Genomic DNA, 17129 nt, shown 5'->3' on the forward strand with positions numbered 1-17129 from the left:
ATGTCTCCCTGTGTTTGTTGTAGCACACTGTATTGACTAGTTACATTGTACAGCTTATGGAGTATTGTAAGTAATATAAGTATACATTGTTCATACAACAATAATAAGATTCTACTGCACAGTATTTTTGTGTGAAATATTAAAAAACTTATTTTTCTGTTGTAAAGAAGTTCTACAATCGAACAAAACATTATTTTCCTCGTTTCACTTCATTACCAGTCATGACGCACGTGCTGCTTCAAACGGTACCGAAGGCGAAAAGTTCATCGGTAGTGCCGCTGACGCAGCGTGTGCGTCATGGCTTGTATGCACATAAATAATATTGAAATAATTAAAATAATAATTTAATGCATAAGGACACAGAAATGAACTCCTTTAAACGAAAAAATATTGCGGTAGCACGGTAATGGTTGCCGATGTTCGAGCGGCTGTGAACATGTTAAACAACTTTTGTTATGTACATAATTTTGCTTGGTCACTGGGCACTCTTTCCTTTGAGGGAAAATTCCAGGCTATGAAATGTATTACTTTTAGGCCCTGGAAAATATCAAAATATGGAGGCAATTTAAATGACGGTGCAGACCTTCATTTCGTGGTAACTTCATTCTATACAGTATGTCATTTCACAAAGGAGATTACCGGTACACAATCGCTGCTCAGTTTGGAGAGATGTTCAACTTTGGTCCTATGCATTATTGTCGCATCTCTGTTCTTTATACTTTAGATAGTGCTGCGTTTATCGATTATAATCAAATCTCTCAACTCTATTTGGACTGGCATTAGGAAAAGGGGCCTGTCATTATAATGAGAACTATCCCTCTCTATTATGAATGGCAGTTGGCATGTGAGCCTGGCGTTATTGTAGAAACTCCCAAACTCAGTTGTGAATGGCAGTAGGAAATGTGGCCTTCCATTATCATAAAAATTTCTCCAACGTGCACCTTACATCGGAAACAAAGTATGGGGTCCTCGCAGTTTTTTTTCTCGTATAGCGCTAAGAGGCATGCTATTTAATATACAGTAATCTTACTCACTGTGTGTACAGTAATTTACGTAGAACTCTGTATACAAGGTAGAATACCGTAGCAAATGACGGGTACATTTGCTAGTTTGAAATAAAAACATTCCTAAATTACTTGAAATGTATACAGTATGAGGTATTTTACTATAAATCGTCCATCCCAGGCAGGGACGACCACTGCTAATGGGAAAATTGTTACAAAATTATATTTTCAATTTAGGTTACATAGAAATTGTCTGAATCTATTGTGTGAAAATGTTAAAAATTTCTGCTCAAATACTAATAATAACAACATATATGAACTAAAAAATTTATTCAAACTGCTCCATTATAAAGAAGTATGTTGTGAAATGTATGGAGTTTCTTAATATGTTTAACACAGTAATTATATCTTGTACATAGATGGCATAAATTTTGTACTTTCAAATCTCACAATAACGTTTTAATTAGGGTCTCTTATTTATTGATCTTCTTTGTCTGATTCCTTGGCTGAATTGTATTCAGCATACTGTCCTTCAGTTCAGAGGGCCGTGGCTTCAATTCCCAACTGGGCTGGGGATTTTAACTGCATTTGGTTCATTCTTTTGGCTCAGAGACTGGGTGTTTGTGTTCGTCTTAGTACACTTCTGTTCCTCTACATCCATCATACCACGCTACCAGCCACCACAGAAGTACAATAGTGAATACATTCCTTCACATAGGATTGGGATTGACAAAGGTATTTAATTGGCTGTAAAACTCGGCTAAATCCACATCAGTGGGTATTCTTCAAAATAGTTGGTTTTGGTGGGAACATTGCACAATATTTCTATGAGCAACAGTGGAATGAGTATCTGTGGAATGATAGATATCCCAAAATATTGTCAGAATACATGCAACAAATTTAAACATTGGTTTAGCAGTGTTACAGGTGATTTTATCATATTTTGATAAACATTGATGACATTGTTTCTGATGCAGGTGAGGATGCTGATGAGGAAACAGACCTTGCAGAAAACCCATTTGCTTCAACACAGAACGAGGAGTTGTTCATCACAGATCCCAAGAAAACCTTACGAGGCTGGTTTGAAAGGGAAGGTTACGAGTTGGAATACGATGTGGAAGAGAAAGGATTTGGACAATTCCTCTGTAGGGTTGAGTAAGTTATTTTTCATTTACAGCTTTCCATACTTTTCTCACTCTATCAATTTCTCAAGAGTTTTCTTTTCTTTCATCTGTTATTGAACATCGTAACTTTTTCTCAGTTGTTAATTCAGTAGGTAATGCACATTGAAAAACTACAGTTAACTTAAGCTCACCAGACAAAAAATTAATCTTTTTAGTGCGCATGCACAGATGAATCATTAAGCCTGTACAGATGGTTCAGCGAACAAGTCCCATGCTCAACCGCGCACACACTGCCACTACTTGAGCATAAGGCAGAAGCGATCAGTAAGACATTGATGTTTCAAGCGGACAGTGTACGTGAACATGGGTAGATGCAAGGATATGACAGAGTGGCAAAAAGGGGTAATCATGCCTGGCCGTGCCCATGGCCATATGGTCTATAAAGTTGCTGAATTTTTTGGTGTTTTGTAGCGGACTGTTCATTGTGTATACAAGCAGTGGTCACAAAACACGATGTCAGAATTGTGGTCGGAAAAAATTCCTGGCTGGGAGGGTCTGGAGACTCATTTTGTGGCTTGTGAATCAAAATCGCTTCCAAACCCGACAGGAATTGCTGCAGTCAGTGAATGAAGGTCCATCCCAACATGTTAGCGAGAGAACATTGCAATGGGAATTGCATGCAATGAATATTTGAAGTCGGTCACCTCGCAAGAGGCCATTACTCACACACGTCCATGAGGCTGCGCATCTTCAGTGGGCTAGAAATCGTCGAACGTGGACAGTAGCTGACTGGTGGAACGTAATATGGTCTGAGGAATCACGGTTTTGTTTGTATTCCAATGACTCAAGTCATCGAGTGCACCGAAGGCCAAATGAAACATTTCTTCCTGGATGTTTGCAAGGTCAAGTTCAAGCCAGAGGAGGGTCTTTGAAGTTTTGGGGGTGTTTTACATATGGATTGGGCCCACTCACTGAGGTGACCACTAACATGAACCAGAATGTTTATTTAACCCGACAGTGGTTGCTAGGATGAAAGTAACGCGAGTGGTCATGCGTTGAGCAAAATGCTCAAGGTATGATATGACGTGTTTACACAATAAATACCAACTGATTTCAAGAATAAATGTATTAACACGTTAAATGAACATCGAATAAATCTCAAATGGTTATAAAGAACATTAAAAATTACAAATAGTAATAAAACCTCAAATGGTTATAACTGTATCTGGAAAAAACAATTTCCAACTTTCTAAAATAGTGTGTGCGTCTTTCGCAGTGCCTTTTAAATAAGGAGGATGAGTCGCTATATTTTCAGCACAAGTACATGAGTGTGGATTTCTTCTTGGTGGGTGTCTGGCCCACTTTGTCACCTTATCTTTCCCTATATAAACGTTGTCACTAAACATGTAATTCTCATTTACCTCCAACAAATGTTGTTCGCCAGCTAGAGATTGCTCTCCAGGCATGGTTCCATCAGCACGTTCTTTTAGATCGGACTGTTCACTTTTACAGTCCGAGTCACTGTTTTCGCCCTCGTGTTGATGACTAGGAATTTCATCGAACCAAGCTAAAATATTACGACTTGAAGCCATCGTCATACACTAATTACACAACACATTAATACAATAAGTTGCAAAGAACTGTTTCAACTATGAAACAACATACAACAGTAGCAAAACTATAACACACACAGAAATTAGTGCCAACATGACTGGTCATGCGTGGAGCAAAATGCTCACCGTTGATGGTCACTGATGATTCCTCCCTCCCTGGCCCTTCTCAAGGTCACAAATGTGCGTTTCAATGCATCCGTCCTTCTTTCAAAGCTGCAGTGCGAAGGTATATCAGGACTCAAGTTCGAAACTACATGCTATATAAAAGAGCAGACGATTTTCATTGACCTTAGCAGTTTGCTAATATAGCGACCACTGGCGGGTCAAACATTCTGGATGATCAGGTGTTGCCTTTCAGTCAACATCTGCATGATGAGTATACTATTGATACCCCGATTTTTCAAGAAGACGACAGCAAAGTTCATCAGGCTGGACGCATATATGTGACTGCTTTTATGAACTCCCCCCCCCCCACTCTGTTATGTCTCGATTGGCTTGCAAAACCACCTAACTTGAACCCCATTCAAAATTTGTGGGACATGTTGGAACCGTGGGTTAAACGCCGACATCAGCATCCCCACAATTTGTTGGAATTGCACGATCAAATCCTCAGTGAGTGGCTTAACCTGGATGCACCGTACCTGCACAACCTTGTGCAATCATTTCCTAACCGATTCTAGGTGGTTAGGCGGAGTTACACGGTAATGATTTCTCCCAGGGTGACTCATTTTTTTGTCCAGATAACTTATTTACACTTGTCATATTGAAGTAGTTAAACCAGTTTATTTTCCCTTGAGTATGTTTTATGTAACCAAATTTGTCATGTTTATGCTATAGTAAATCCTCTATAGAATTCCTTTGTTAAGAAAGCTGTACGTTCTGAATGCCCAGGCATTTGGATAACAATCCATTGGCCGTGATGATGGATGGTTTGCAATCTTCATTTATTTGTGTGCACCATCTTTGGTTACTCTCACTGAAAAAGCCATCAAAGACTATTTCTTAAGTGCTTCCATTATCAATAGAGAGAATATTCAGCTTTTTACATTTAGTGATTTTAGATTTAGACCTTGGTAATAATTTTTCTGTATCTCTCTGCGACACCTGTGGATTTTAGTATTCTGTCGAAATTACCCATTTTATACCAAGAAAAGAATCTTTTTAATCCATTCTCATAATAAAAAGTTATACTACAATTTCAGTCCCTTATCAGAATATTTGGTTTTTTTTCTTGATTCAAAGATATTGTGTTTTCAAAATCATAATCTGTACATACATACATACATACATACATACATAGTTACCGTATTTATCCATGTAATTTTCCCACACTTAAATTTGAAATGGAAATTTGGGGGGAAATAAAATTTTGCATAATTTTCCAGCCATGATTATATGAAAGTTTTCTGTTATTAATGTGTTTTCTATTTTTTTTTTTTTTTCCAAAATGTGCAGTTGCAAGCATTAAGCCATTTTAAAACCCAACATTCTTCCGTTGAATAATGCAAGAAACATATATAGAGTGGTGTTCAATATGTCATGGCTAGATGCTACGGAAGGTAACACACAGAATCGAAATACTAAGCCATCCTCAAGGTTACAGAACAGATGCATGGCTCCTAATATCCCAGTAAAGGATGCTACTTTTTGTGGATACAGGTATTTTAAGCAGTGTTCAAGCAACTGGGTTGATTACCAATTATTTGACATATTCACCTCTTTTTCAGCCATTTCTGTTCATGAAGTTATCTGACAACCTGTAATGAAATAGTCACTTTCGAAGATATTAATCCTGTTATGACATTTCAAAACACTTAATTTATAAAGAAAACCGGGCGAGTTGGCCATGTGGTTAGGGGCGCGCAGCTGTGAGCTTTCACTCAGGAGATAGTGGGTTCAAACTCCACTGTCGGCAGCCCTGAAGATGGTTTTCATAGTTTCCCATTTCCACACCAGGCAAATGCAAGGGCTGTACCTTAATTAAGGCCACGGCCGCTTCCTTCCCACTCCCAGGCCTTTTCTATCTCTGTCGGAGCGATGTAAAGCAAATTGTAAAACTAAAAGTATTTGAAAGGCACAATGGTCTACACTGAGGCCCTACAACAAAGGCAATTACGTCAAAAGTATAGTGTGTAGCCAGCACATTCTGAGGTCTGTGTCATTTAATGCATTTAACATGGTCTGTTACGTTCATTTCCATAAATATTTGTTAGGTTTACAATGCCTCTCTAGCCATAGCCGTATTGTTTCAACAGCTCCTCGTCAGTTTGTATGCTGCAACTCAGAAGCCCAAGTGGCAACACTAGATTAAGAAGACCATTCAGATCATCAAGCTGTGCATAATGCAGACCTGCCAATGATGGATTTTCTGTAAATTGTATGGATTTCATGCTAATGTTACGGTATTACAGTTTAGGGCATCTTTATTATGGATAATCTTCTTTATAACGTTCCACATGAAAAAGAAATGTTTTATTTTAAATGAAGCGCCAGGTGATATATTTTGACATCACGATACCCAAAGAGCATACGCGCATTCATATCATGCCTTGGTCTGGCCATCTGGTTGGTCTTTGTTCTTGCCTTGTGCAGCTTCACAATATGGTGCCATATTCATTCAGTCAGTGATGACCCATGGTTCTTGGTCCAGGTCGTAGCAGGGGAGAGGTGATACTCCCACGTGGCTTATCCCAGGTGGTGGACAGGGGGGTCCTAACCGGCTTGCCGGCGGACTTGAGGAAAGTAAAATACCTCTCACGGACCAAACACACAACCCCCTGTGGGTGGGGGACACAGATGAAGAATACACATACAGTATCCCCTGCCTGTCGCAAGAGGCCAATAAAAGGGACGACCAAGGGATGATCAAATTAGAACCATAAGACTACTTGTGATTTGTACCACCACGCGGGGAGCACCAGGGGTCGCTTTTACTTCTGCGTAGTACCACCACGTTAGTTACCCAATAGGTTTGTGATTAGTAGCAATAGAGTACGTTGGCGGCTTCTACAGTTCCTATAATTCGTTCCCCTATATGCGCAACACCATGGGATTAGCGACACCATCATTCTGTCTTGCCTATGCTTGGTACCCACTATGTGAGGAACACCAGGGGATAGTGCAGGTCCCTGTGGTTAGTCCACTTATGTGAGGAACGCCATAGGTTTGCGTTGCCTGTAAATAGCGCTGCATTGAGCAAAACACCATAGGTTTGTGTTACATATGCGAATTTCATTACCTGTGAGTAGTACCATAATGTGCGGAATACCGCGAGTCTACGTTACTTTTGATTAGTACCGCAACATGACAAATAGCATGGTTCTATTTTCCTAGCGATATGTACCATTTTGAGCGCCCGTAGACCTGGATTTTGGACCCGTTTCAATTACAAACATCATCGGTTCAGTATTGTTGTATAGGCGCAGTCCCTTTATCAGTAATACTATTATTTAACGCTAGTTTCTGGGAATATGGGGCATTGCGGGTCGGATCCACTGATTGTTTTAACTTCATATCCATCCATTCTTCGTCCTCACGTTTTTGAATCTGGTCAGTGGAATATTCTGGATTTTTAAATTGTCATACAATTTCGTCTCATTTCGTACCATTAGGGGCCGATGACCTAGATGTTAGACCCCTTTAAACCACAAGCATCATCATCATCATCATCATCATCATCATCTTGGTCTAGGTTTCTTATGCAGCAAATGAAAATACTGTGCTCCAAATGTATCATGATAGATATACAGAAGAATGGCCATGTTTAATGTTGTTGTTGTTGTTGTTGTTTGAGTCATCAGTCCATAGGCTGGTTTGATGCAGTGCTCCATGCCTCCCTATCCTGTGCTAACCTTCTCATTTCTACGTAACTCATTATCATCATCATCATCATCATCTGGGTATCCTTCCAGCTGGCCGAGTAGGACTTTTGTGGACATTAATCCTCCATTGGTTCCTGTCATTATAGAGTTTGTCTCCTTTCACATCCTGCAGTGGTCTACTGGGACGTTCAACAGGTCTCCTTCCAGGCACTGCCATTTCCAAATATTGTCTGGGGGTTCTAGTCTCTTCCAACGTACAGGTCACTTGCATATCATTTCTGATGCAGTCATTTTTAACTTTGTCTCTTCTTGTTTTTTGCATAGCGGATGATAAAAATTGCATTTCACATGCTTGCAGTTTGCTTATGTCTCTTTTCAATAACACACAGGTCTCCAACCCATATGTCATGATTGGCAGGAGGTAAGATTTGAACATTGTTTGTTTGGCTTTTACGGGAACTGCTTTGTCCCACACTGCGTGGAGTCTTTTGTCACTCTGTTCTGGATTTCCAATTTAGCACTTTCCTGGTTCAGTACAATACTTCCAAGATAACTGGAGCTTTCTACACATTCAGTTCTCTCTCCATGATGTTTGAGGTCATATTCGCTGGGTGTTCTACTCAATTTCATTGCTACTTGTTTTCTTCTTACTCACAGTTAACTTATATTCTTTAAATTTGTTGACCCAGCAATCTAATTTCCTTTAGACTTCTTGCTCCGTTTCTCCCCAAATGGCAACATCATCTGCAAACACTAATGCATTCAAATCTTCAGGTTCTGCAGCTTTAATTTCCTTAATGATTACATCCATGAGTGCAAGGAAAAGTAGTGGAGATAGTGCACTGCCTTGTTGTACACCTCTCTTTGTTTGGAACCATTCAGATCTACCATTCCCTATTTGTAAACTACTTTCACAGTTTTCATATAGCAATTGAATCTTACGAATTAGAGAACTCGGAGCCCCTAGTTTATGCAGACATTCCCACATTTTGCTCCTTGGAACACTATCATAGGCTTTTTATATATCTAGGAACACTACTATCAGATCTTTCCCTTTTTCCCAGTACTTTTCCATTAGTTGTCTAACAGCAAAAATTAGGTCTATTGTTCCTCTGTTGCCTCTGCAACCGTGTTGTTCTTCTTCAAACTGATGTTCTACCCTTGTTCTTAATCTCTTCACTATGATCTTTTCTAATATCTTGAGGCAGTGTGGTAGCATGGTAGTTCCTCTGTAGTTTGTGCACTTTCTTCTGCTTTCTTTCTTGCATACTGGTATGATCAATAATTTTTTCCATACCCCCTGCGGGTGGAGGACGCTCATGTAGAATACACCTGCGGTATCCCCTGCCTGTCGTAAGGGGCGACCTAGGTGTGGACATGGATTGCAGTTTGGTACAATGTGTTGGACCCCCTGTGGATGGGAGGGGCTGAATACATTCACGGGCAATACCTGCCTATCGTAGAAGGCGACTAAAAGGGTCATGTGGCCATGGTCCCCGCTTTATTTTTTATTGTTTTTTGAGGGTTAGTTGTAGACCGATTCAAAATTCTTGATGTGCGTGCTGTTTGGAGATGGGCCTCCTACGTGTGCGATTATGCTCGAAAGCCCGCACAGTGACCACCCAGGGATCAGCGGGTGGGAGTGTCATATCCTTGCAGTAGTATCCTCCTGACAACACAGGTCCCCGCACAGCCGAATGCCAGAAGGACATATTATTATTAATTGTTTTTTTTATTTTTTCTCTATATTTAGTGCTCTGTACACGCTATGGGGTACATGCTATTGTGGGTGATTGGAGGAAGGGAGTCCTAGTGCTCATTGCCTCAGTCATCCCGTATTAGACGTCCAACATCGGACCCCCGTCAATACTGGCTACGACCAGGTGGGTACAGTAAAACCTCGTTAATTCGAAGTCGTTGGGACTAAAAAATCGGACTTCGAATTACGTGATTTCGAATTAACCGCCAATTCGCAATTCAGAAGTACCAACCCTTGCCGCGTTACAAAATATCCTAAGGCCCGTTACTGCATGCAGTTAACCTTGCTTCACAGTTTATACCTTTCAAATGCCATGAAAAAAAGAACTATTTCCAAAATGTATCCAAGAAGGTGCATTTACAGTATTCAAATAATGCACTCAGATTTCTCACTGGTAAACATAACCTCACGCAACAAAAGAAAGAAAAGAAAAGCACGATTCAAAGACGAGGAGAAATCTATGCTGGCTCCCATGTGCAAGTGCTTTATTAATTGGATTACTATACTGCATGCATTTTAGATGCCTTGTATTTACACAGAAAGTACCCGATGCCCTTAAAATCGAACTTTCCTATGACTCTATCCTTGTACGATTTCCTGCCATGGCACTTCTCTCGTACTTCAGAAACGTAAACACTTGCCGTGTCACAAAGTATTCTAAGACCCATTAATACATGCAATCACCTCGATTCACAGTTTAAACCTTTCAAATGCCATGGAAAAAAACTATTTCCGAAATGTATCCAACACGGTGCATCTACAATGTTCAAATTGTAACCGCGGTCTCTGACAAGTACAGTTACACATAAATAATAATATAGAAATAATAATGATAATGAGATAGGAAAGTGACGCAGTGGCGGAGAATTCATATAAACCAAATACAGGGAACACTTACAGGCCTAAAAATGACAACTAAGACAGGATAGTGGAACGTGCTGGGAAGCCCTATCTATGAGGTCCATGGGAACGTATGACGTTATGGGGGAGAAAAGACTTACAATAAACACCCTCTAGCTCAACTATATTAAAAATGACAAGAAAGTTTTACAAAATACAGTTCCACGACACGGAAACAAGACATACATAAGTAACTTAACATAAAATTTGATTTAACAAAGAAGGTGATGCTACATTAAAGGTATAGTTTAACCCTTTATAGGGCAAAACTTTTTTTGTTCATAATGGTCAAAAAAGTAACATACTTACCTTCTAAAGTAAATGCTAGAACCAACAAACCTTTAATCAATAGCAGCTAAATCCTTTTATGATAATCACTACTAAAATTGTTTGACAAAATTTTAACCACAATCCTATTAGGGACATGCGTATTTTGTGGTCAATAAATTAACCACATCCATATATTATATTCATTTATTGAATTTGTTTTATTGGACTCATTAACTATGGTTTTGAATATACATTCAGAGAAGAAAGTCATCAATATCTCAAGTGGAGAAGCTAAATTCACAGTACATTGGGTCCAAATGGGCAAGAGAATACAAAGCTTTGAAAACTATTGGGCTCTTTTGCTCTATTAGTAAAATTATACTGTGGAGGCTGCAGACTTAGACTCGAGGAGTCTGAATCTGGTACAGTATCATAATATGAATCGGACGTTGAAGCTAAAGATTGCTGGCTCTTATCTGCTTCGTCCGGATCAGCTGAATCACACATGCTCCCATCCAAATCCTCTTCCATCAATTGTGCACTGATGGTACCGGCCAATGATTCGCCACTGCTCGTACTAGTACATGCTACTGGTATGACTAAGGCATCCTCAGCATCTGAATCTGTTCGTAGTGTATCCCACAGTTGCTCAAATTCAGATGATCGTAGATGTGGCATACTTCTGCAACAGTAAATATAAGAAAAAATGTAAGAAACTGATTTATCAAAATAAAAGATACAATAATCATGCACCAGCATTATCTCTTTCCTCATCCAAGACTTCATTTTGTACTATGGACTTTCTATACTATTTCAAAGAGCATCTAAGCAAGCTGTAATACGTTTACGAGAGTTTTCAAGTTACTGCTTTCATATTATCTCCATATCATCTAAGCACAATACATTCTTATCAATATTTCAACTTTAGTCTACAAAACACACTTTGTACTCACCTAATATCACAGTAAAACCACAGGAAACTGGAGAGGAACTAATAATTCAGCAAGAAAAGCAAGACCTGCAAAGTGAAAAAGTGAGGTTAGATTGGACAGCTGGTTACAAAGCCTAAAGTATAATCACATATATGGCTAAAAGTTTCGCAGTCAATTACAGTCGTAGCAAAAACTATTACTTTTACTAATAACTCACTGATATAACATAGTATTATTCACATAAATAACAGAAATATTAACTTACCAGATGAATAAACTTCGTGTGCCGCTATTAGCTATCGGAAATGCATTGTGGTTAAAATTTTGACCACAAAAATACGCGGGCACTTCCCTCTGATGGCTGTACTGAAAACTAAGGTTGTGGTTAATGTTGGGCCCACAAAGCGTTCTAGCTGAACACTGATGATGATAAGGTTGAGTTTTGTAGCTAAATACAATATATATTCAACCTTATCTGAGGTGGTTAATTAATTAACCACTATCCTATAAAGGGTTAAAGCGAAAGTATTTAATGAATGAAAGAATTGAAACTACGGCAATTGGAACCTAGGGTAAACTCGGACACATTAAATTAAACTTTTAATATGACATTAAGCAAAGAAATAATGAAACTCAAAAGCAATTAAACTAAATGAAACGAAACCAGAAAACATTGAGAATAACATTGCAAAAACACTGAAATAACACTTACCGCGGAACGATGGAGCTCCCGAGGGTAGTAGCCCTCGAGCGCGAACGCTCGCTTGGGCGGTCGGATGGAAATTGACGCCGAGCTCACGCATCATTTTTCGAAGCCGGCCACAAGGCCGGAAATGGCCCGATAACAATCAACCAATAAGATCAAACTTACCCTAGATTCCTGGACCTTTTTGCCAATAGGAAATCTTGTGACCATATATGGTCATTTTAACATCGTTAGCAATTGCACAAGTTCTGGAACATTACGATTACAACACCAAAATTTCATCATTGGAAAGCACACTTGCAGTACAGGTACAGGATGCTCCAAAATAAATCACCTTACAAATTTTACATCAGATTACATAAAAACTACATTTTTAAAAAAATCACTTCAAAACACTTTTGCATGTTGCAATGTTCATACAGTTCAATATTTCTTGCCGTTACATAAAATTCCAGTAGAGTCCAGAGTTGCAAAAAATTAAATTCTTCAGACAAATAAAAAAATTAAAATTTACATTTCCAAACACACTGTAGTTTCAGTTCTCCGTCCCACCGACCGGTGACACAAATAATGCAATTGGATAAATCACTGACAAACATAACCTCACGCAACGAAAGAAAAAAATCGCACAATTCAAAGACGAGGATAAATTATGCCGGTTCCCCTGTGCAAATGCATTATTTTTTTGGATTTCTGTACTATTTGCATTTTTAGATTTCTTTGTACTGGCATGGAAAGTGCCCGACGCCCGTAAAACATTGTAGCTTATCGAACTCTCCTATGACGAGGGGATAAAGTATCTCGCTTCCATGTGCATTGCAACGCACTACTATGACCCCCATCCCTCACCCTTGTATGATATCCTGGCTGGCAATTTCTCTTCAAAATCTCTTTATTTGCAAATGAGGTGTCTACCTCAGTGGCAAATGGTACACTAAAATACATTATTGTCAAACACTAAATATTAAAATAACAAGAGAAGAAAATTTTTCCTATAATACAATATTATACAATTTACGCTAACAATGTTTTCTATTAAACACACAGCTCATCCTTAATAAATTTATATTGTTTACAAAATTCTAATTATAATATCTCCTGTACTACTTACAAATATAGTCAACTGATATACAGTATGTGGAATTGCTTCAAATGATACTATAAAACTAGTATAGGCTACCATTAATATTTACATTGCATTTATTTATTTACTATTTTTTTTTTTACCCGTTCTGGATCCTAAGTAGCATAACGACCTGCTGCGTCTTAACCAGAGCCCCTTTTGCCACCACTTTTCAGAGTTCCTGAAGGGCCTTCACAGCTACCGTAGCGGTCCCAGGGCCCTCGAAGTCCCCACTGTACTTCACCCCTACAGGCAGTCCCCTACTTTGGCTGTCCAAACTCCTTAGATCAGGGGATGGAATTAATTTATTCACACACATTTTTTTTATTTACAATAACCTGCACCGGTCGAATGCCCTCTAACACTTCATTTATTTTCTCTGTTGCTGTTTATTCTCTTCTTGAATATCTCTACAGATTTTTTAAAACCATAAGGCCGTTTGGGCTCGCATGAAAAGCAATGCAGTTTCACCAGCAATAACAATATTGTTCGGTGCCTACGAATTTATTATATGAGCCACGTTTTTTCGTCAACTGTCGGCGTCGCCTGTGTTTGCGGATTCTGTTTTCCCGCACACTGCCTGTTGTGTGATATTACGGTGTTCCTTAAAAGGTTGAATACAAAAGAATTCCGATTTCATTCAACTTAGCAATCATGAAGCGCACTGTAGACCCACCGAAGTGAGTGTAAGTGCGGAAAGCTACCCCTCCACGTTCCGGAACACGCGTTCTATTATGACGCGGAACGGATAAATTTCAGGTTGAAATTACTCTGTAACATACTATTGTTTTTAAATGTAAAGGCAGTTTCGAATTAAAAGTCTGAATTTCGGTAATGGGGCCGACATTGTACTTCGAATTACGAATTATCCATATTTCGAATTAAACAATTAAAATAACATGCAAAACTATATCTCATGTTTCCGGGAACGAGAGTTTCTTCGAATTAGGCGGGATTTTGAATTATCGAGGTTCTACTGTATTGCTTTGGCTGCTTGGTTCAGCTACAGAGACCCCTGATCAGAATGGGTGACATTCGGGGAGGATGATTTTGGGCATGGCGTCTAAACCACATCTGCCTGCCTCCTCGGGTAGTTCACTACCCAAGTCTTTAACCTTTTGATCAGTGAGTTTTGGTGACACAGGCCAGCAGGAGTGAGGTTTTTCTTGACAATTTTGATTTCTTAATTTTAAGTTATTTTGATTCTAACTTTTCTCTATTAATAAATTTACATAATTCACACTTAGGTACATAAACTGATACTTTCAATTTAATTGAAATCAGTGGCATAGATAATATTTTTCTAAAAATAATGAAAGGAATAGTAAAATTGACAAAAATATTATTAGGTCTACTCTCTATGTGATCAAGTTTGTAAACTTTACAACACACTTACTTGATTTTACAACAGTTTCACTTATCAAAATATCTTTAAGGTATGGTACTGACCCAGGAACTCAAGTTTTTCATCGTGTTCAATGTCCATATCCTTTCTAGTATACACAGTGAAATCAGGGATAAACCCAGTTTCAGAGTCTCAAAATATAAACATCTTTATACCAACCCTGTGTCGCTTTGATGGAATTTACTGTTTCCATTTTAGGCGACCTTTCCAAGCAACTAGGCTCCCATCAATACAGATATTTAGGAAGATATAGAATATAGATTGGAATTTCTCTCTGAAATAGTTTATTATAAGCCTAATTTTTGAAAAGTCTCTCATCTGGACGTTGTAGATTGTTGTCAGAAAAGTGAAGCAGCCTTAGAAGGAGGGAGAAATTGTCAAGAGAGGTCACTTTACCGAACATCGGAGTTTTTTACAATTTATTTGTTGACCCATAGTTTTTCAGTTTTTTTCTTTCCACTTATGTAAAGTCGACTTTTCCTTTAAGTCCGCATTATCCGTAACAAATAAGTAGTAGGCCTACTTGTTCATTTCTGACACTATCAGGTTCATAATATTACTATCATCAACTTCTTTGAAAATCGACACTTCAAGTCTTGAATTATTGTCATTATCGTCCAATTGAAGATTATCACTAACGCCTGAATTTGATGGATCAAAATGAGCGGAAAGCATAGCAAGAAACCTGCCTACAGAACTCGACTTTCTTCCTTCGGTTTGAACAGCTGACAGCTTAACCTTCTTTGTGATAGCGGAGCTCTGCTCTTCCTTTAAATAATCACTATATTGTAAGCATTTATATATTATAAGCTCTGCACTTCGTCCTCAATTTTCATGTTGTCGTCTTTCGAGGAATACCCAATTTCCCTCTCATCGGACAGAATACTATCACTATCATAAATATCAATTTCATCGTCAGACTCCTCGTTAGTTAAAATATTACTTATATCTTCCGGAGCAAGCTCGCATCCTCGATTCGATCCCGCCATTACCATGTGTATTTGTTTACTATCAGAGAGTGTTTGTTTCTACGGAAACCAGAGATGATGGAAAAGACAAATAATGTGTGTTTTCAAGGAATATTCATGCAATGTACTCGCAGGAAACAATGATAGAAAACAGTTCCCGGGTGTTGTAATTTGTAGCACAATCGCGTAAGAAGTTAGGTTACGTACTACGGATGCTGCGACAGAACTTCGTCATAGAACATACAAGCTGTGATAAAACACGGAATAAAGTTCACTGAACATATCAAACAGTCCCAACTTTGTTCTAAAAACCTGCCAGTATGATGTCAGGAAATAATTTCAAACATTCAACATAAAACATGAATAGACGACGGTACTGTTCAGAAGCAAACTTCGAGAACATAAATAGACGGCAGTACTGCTCATTGGGTTAACATTTGATTCCCTAAGGGAACAAGCGTAGCGTATTAGTCTGGGTTCCAGCTTCCTTAGGTTCCTGGTTGTTACCAGCACCGATGAGCAAGATTTCAAGCTGGTCAAATCAATTATTTTCAGTTGACACATCGAAGTTGTATACGGTGAACGTGAGGATCTTAAGAAAATGCGCAATGGTGGTTTGCTTCTGAAGACGAGCACTGTGCTCCATGCAGATCAGTTGCTTAAGTGCGACCACTTTGGCAAAATTACCGTCAAAGTGGAAGAGCACAAAACCTTGAATCTGGTTTGTGTAGTTATTTTCCACCATGATCTCGTTTTGAACACTGACGATGAATTGATGGAAGACATGAAGCACCGTGGCGTGACACACGTCCGGCGCATCATGCACAAAGTCAACGGTGAAGACGTTGCCACGGTTGCGTCCATAGTCTCCTTCAAAATGTCAGTGTTGCCAGAGAAAGTCAAGGTAACAACCTATTGTCGCGATGTGAGGCCGTACATCCCACCTCCTATGTGATGCTATCATTGCCAGAGATTTTGACACATGGTATCTCATTGTTCGAATCCATCCATGTGTGGTACATGTGGAAGAGAAGCTCATGGCGCGGAAGAGTGCACAACTCCATATAGATGCATTAACTGTCCTGGTTTTCATTCTCCTCAAGATCGGAATTGTCCGGTATACCTGAGTGAGAAGAAGATCCAAGAGATTAAGACTTTGGATGGTCTTTCCTACCAGAAAGCAAGCCATAGGTTTAATTCTCTGAATGCACCGGCCAAGACACTAGACTTCTGCATGATAGCACAGTCTCTCCCAGGTTCCTCATTTACAACTGGAACACCTTCCCAGAATATCACTGCACCCAAGGCGGCAGTTGCTCCTGTGAGCAACGCCGCAAAGAGAAAGAGCTCGGAAGGTGGGTTCATCCCAGCCTTCAACCACAAACAAGCCTGTGCTGGCTAAGAATCCTACGGCGGTACAGCAGGGGAAGAAGACCATGTCTCCTTCCCTCACAAGGTTGGCGAAAAACGCGCCTAAGCCGGTGGAGGTAGCGTCGTTGACCAG

General features: G+C 39.3%; 1 protein-coding gene across 1 annotated transcript in view; it reads left to right on the forward strand.

Moving 5' to 3' along the window:
- The window catches only part of LOC136857005 (kanadaptin), a 152772-nt gene that overhangs the window by 40452 nt on the left and 95191 nt on the right, over positions 1-17129 (forward strand). The window contains exon 3 of the mRNA XM_067135339.2: positions 1982-2159. Coding sequence (XP_066991440.2) covers positions 1982-2159 — 178 coding nt within the window. The remainder of the gene's footprint in view (positions 1-1981; positions 2160-17129) is intronic.

This window comes from Anabrus simplex, chromosome 1 (genome assembly GCF_040414725.1).
Source record: "Anabrus simplex isolate iqAnaSimp1 chromosome 1, ASM4041472v1, whole genome shotgun sequence".
In the NCBI taxonomy this organism is placed as follows: domain Eukaryota; kingdom Metazoa; phylum Arthropoda; class Insecta; order Orthoptera; family Tettigoniidae; genus Anabrus; species Anabrus simplex.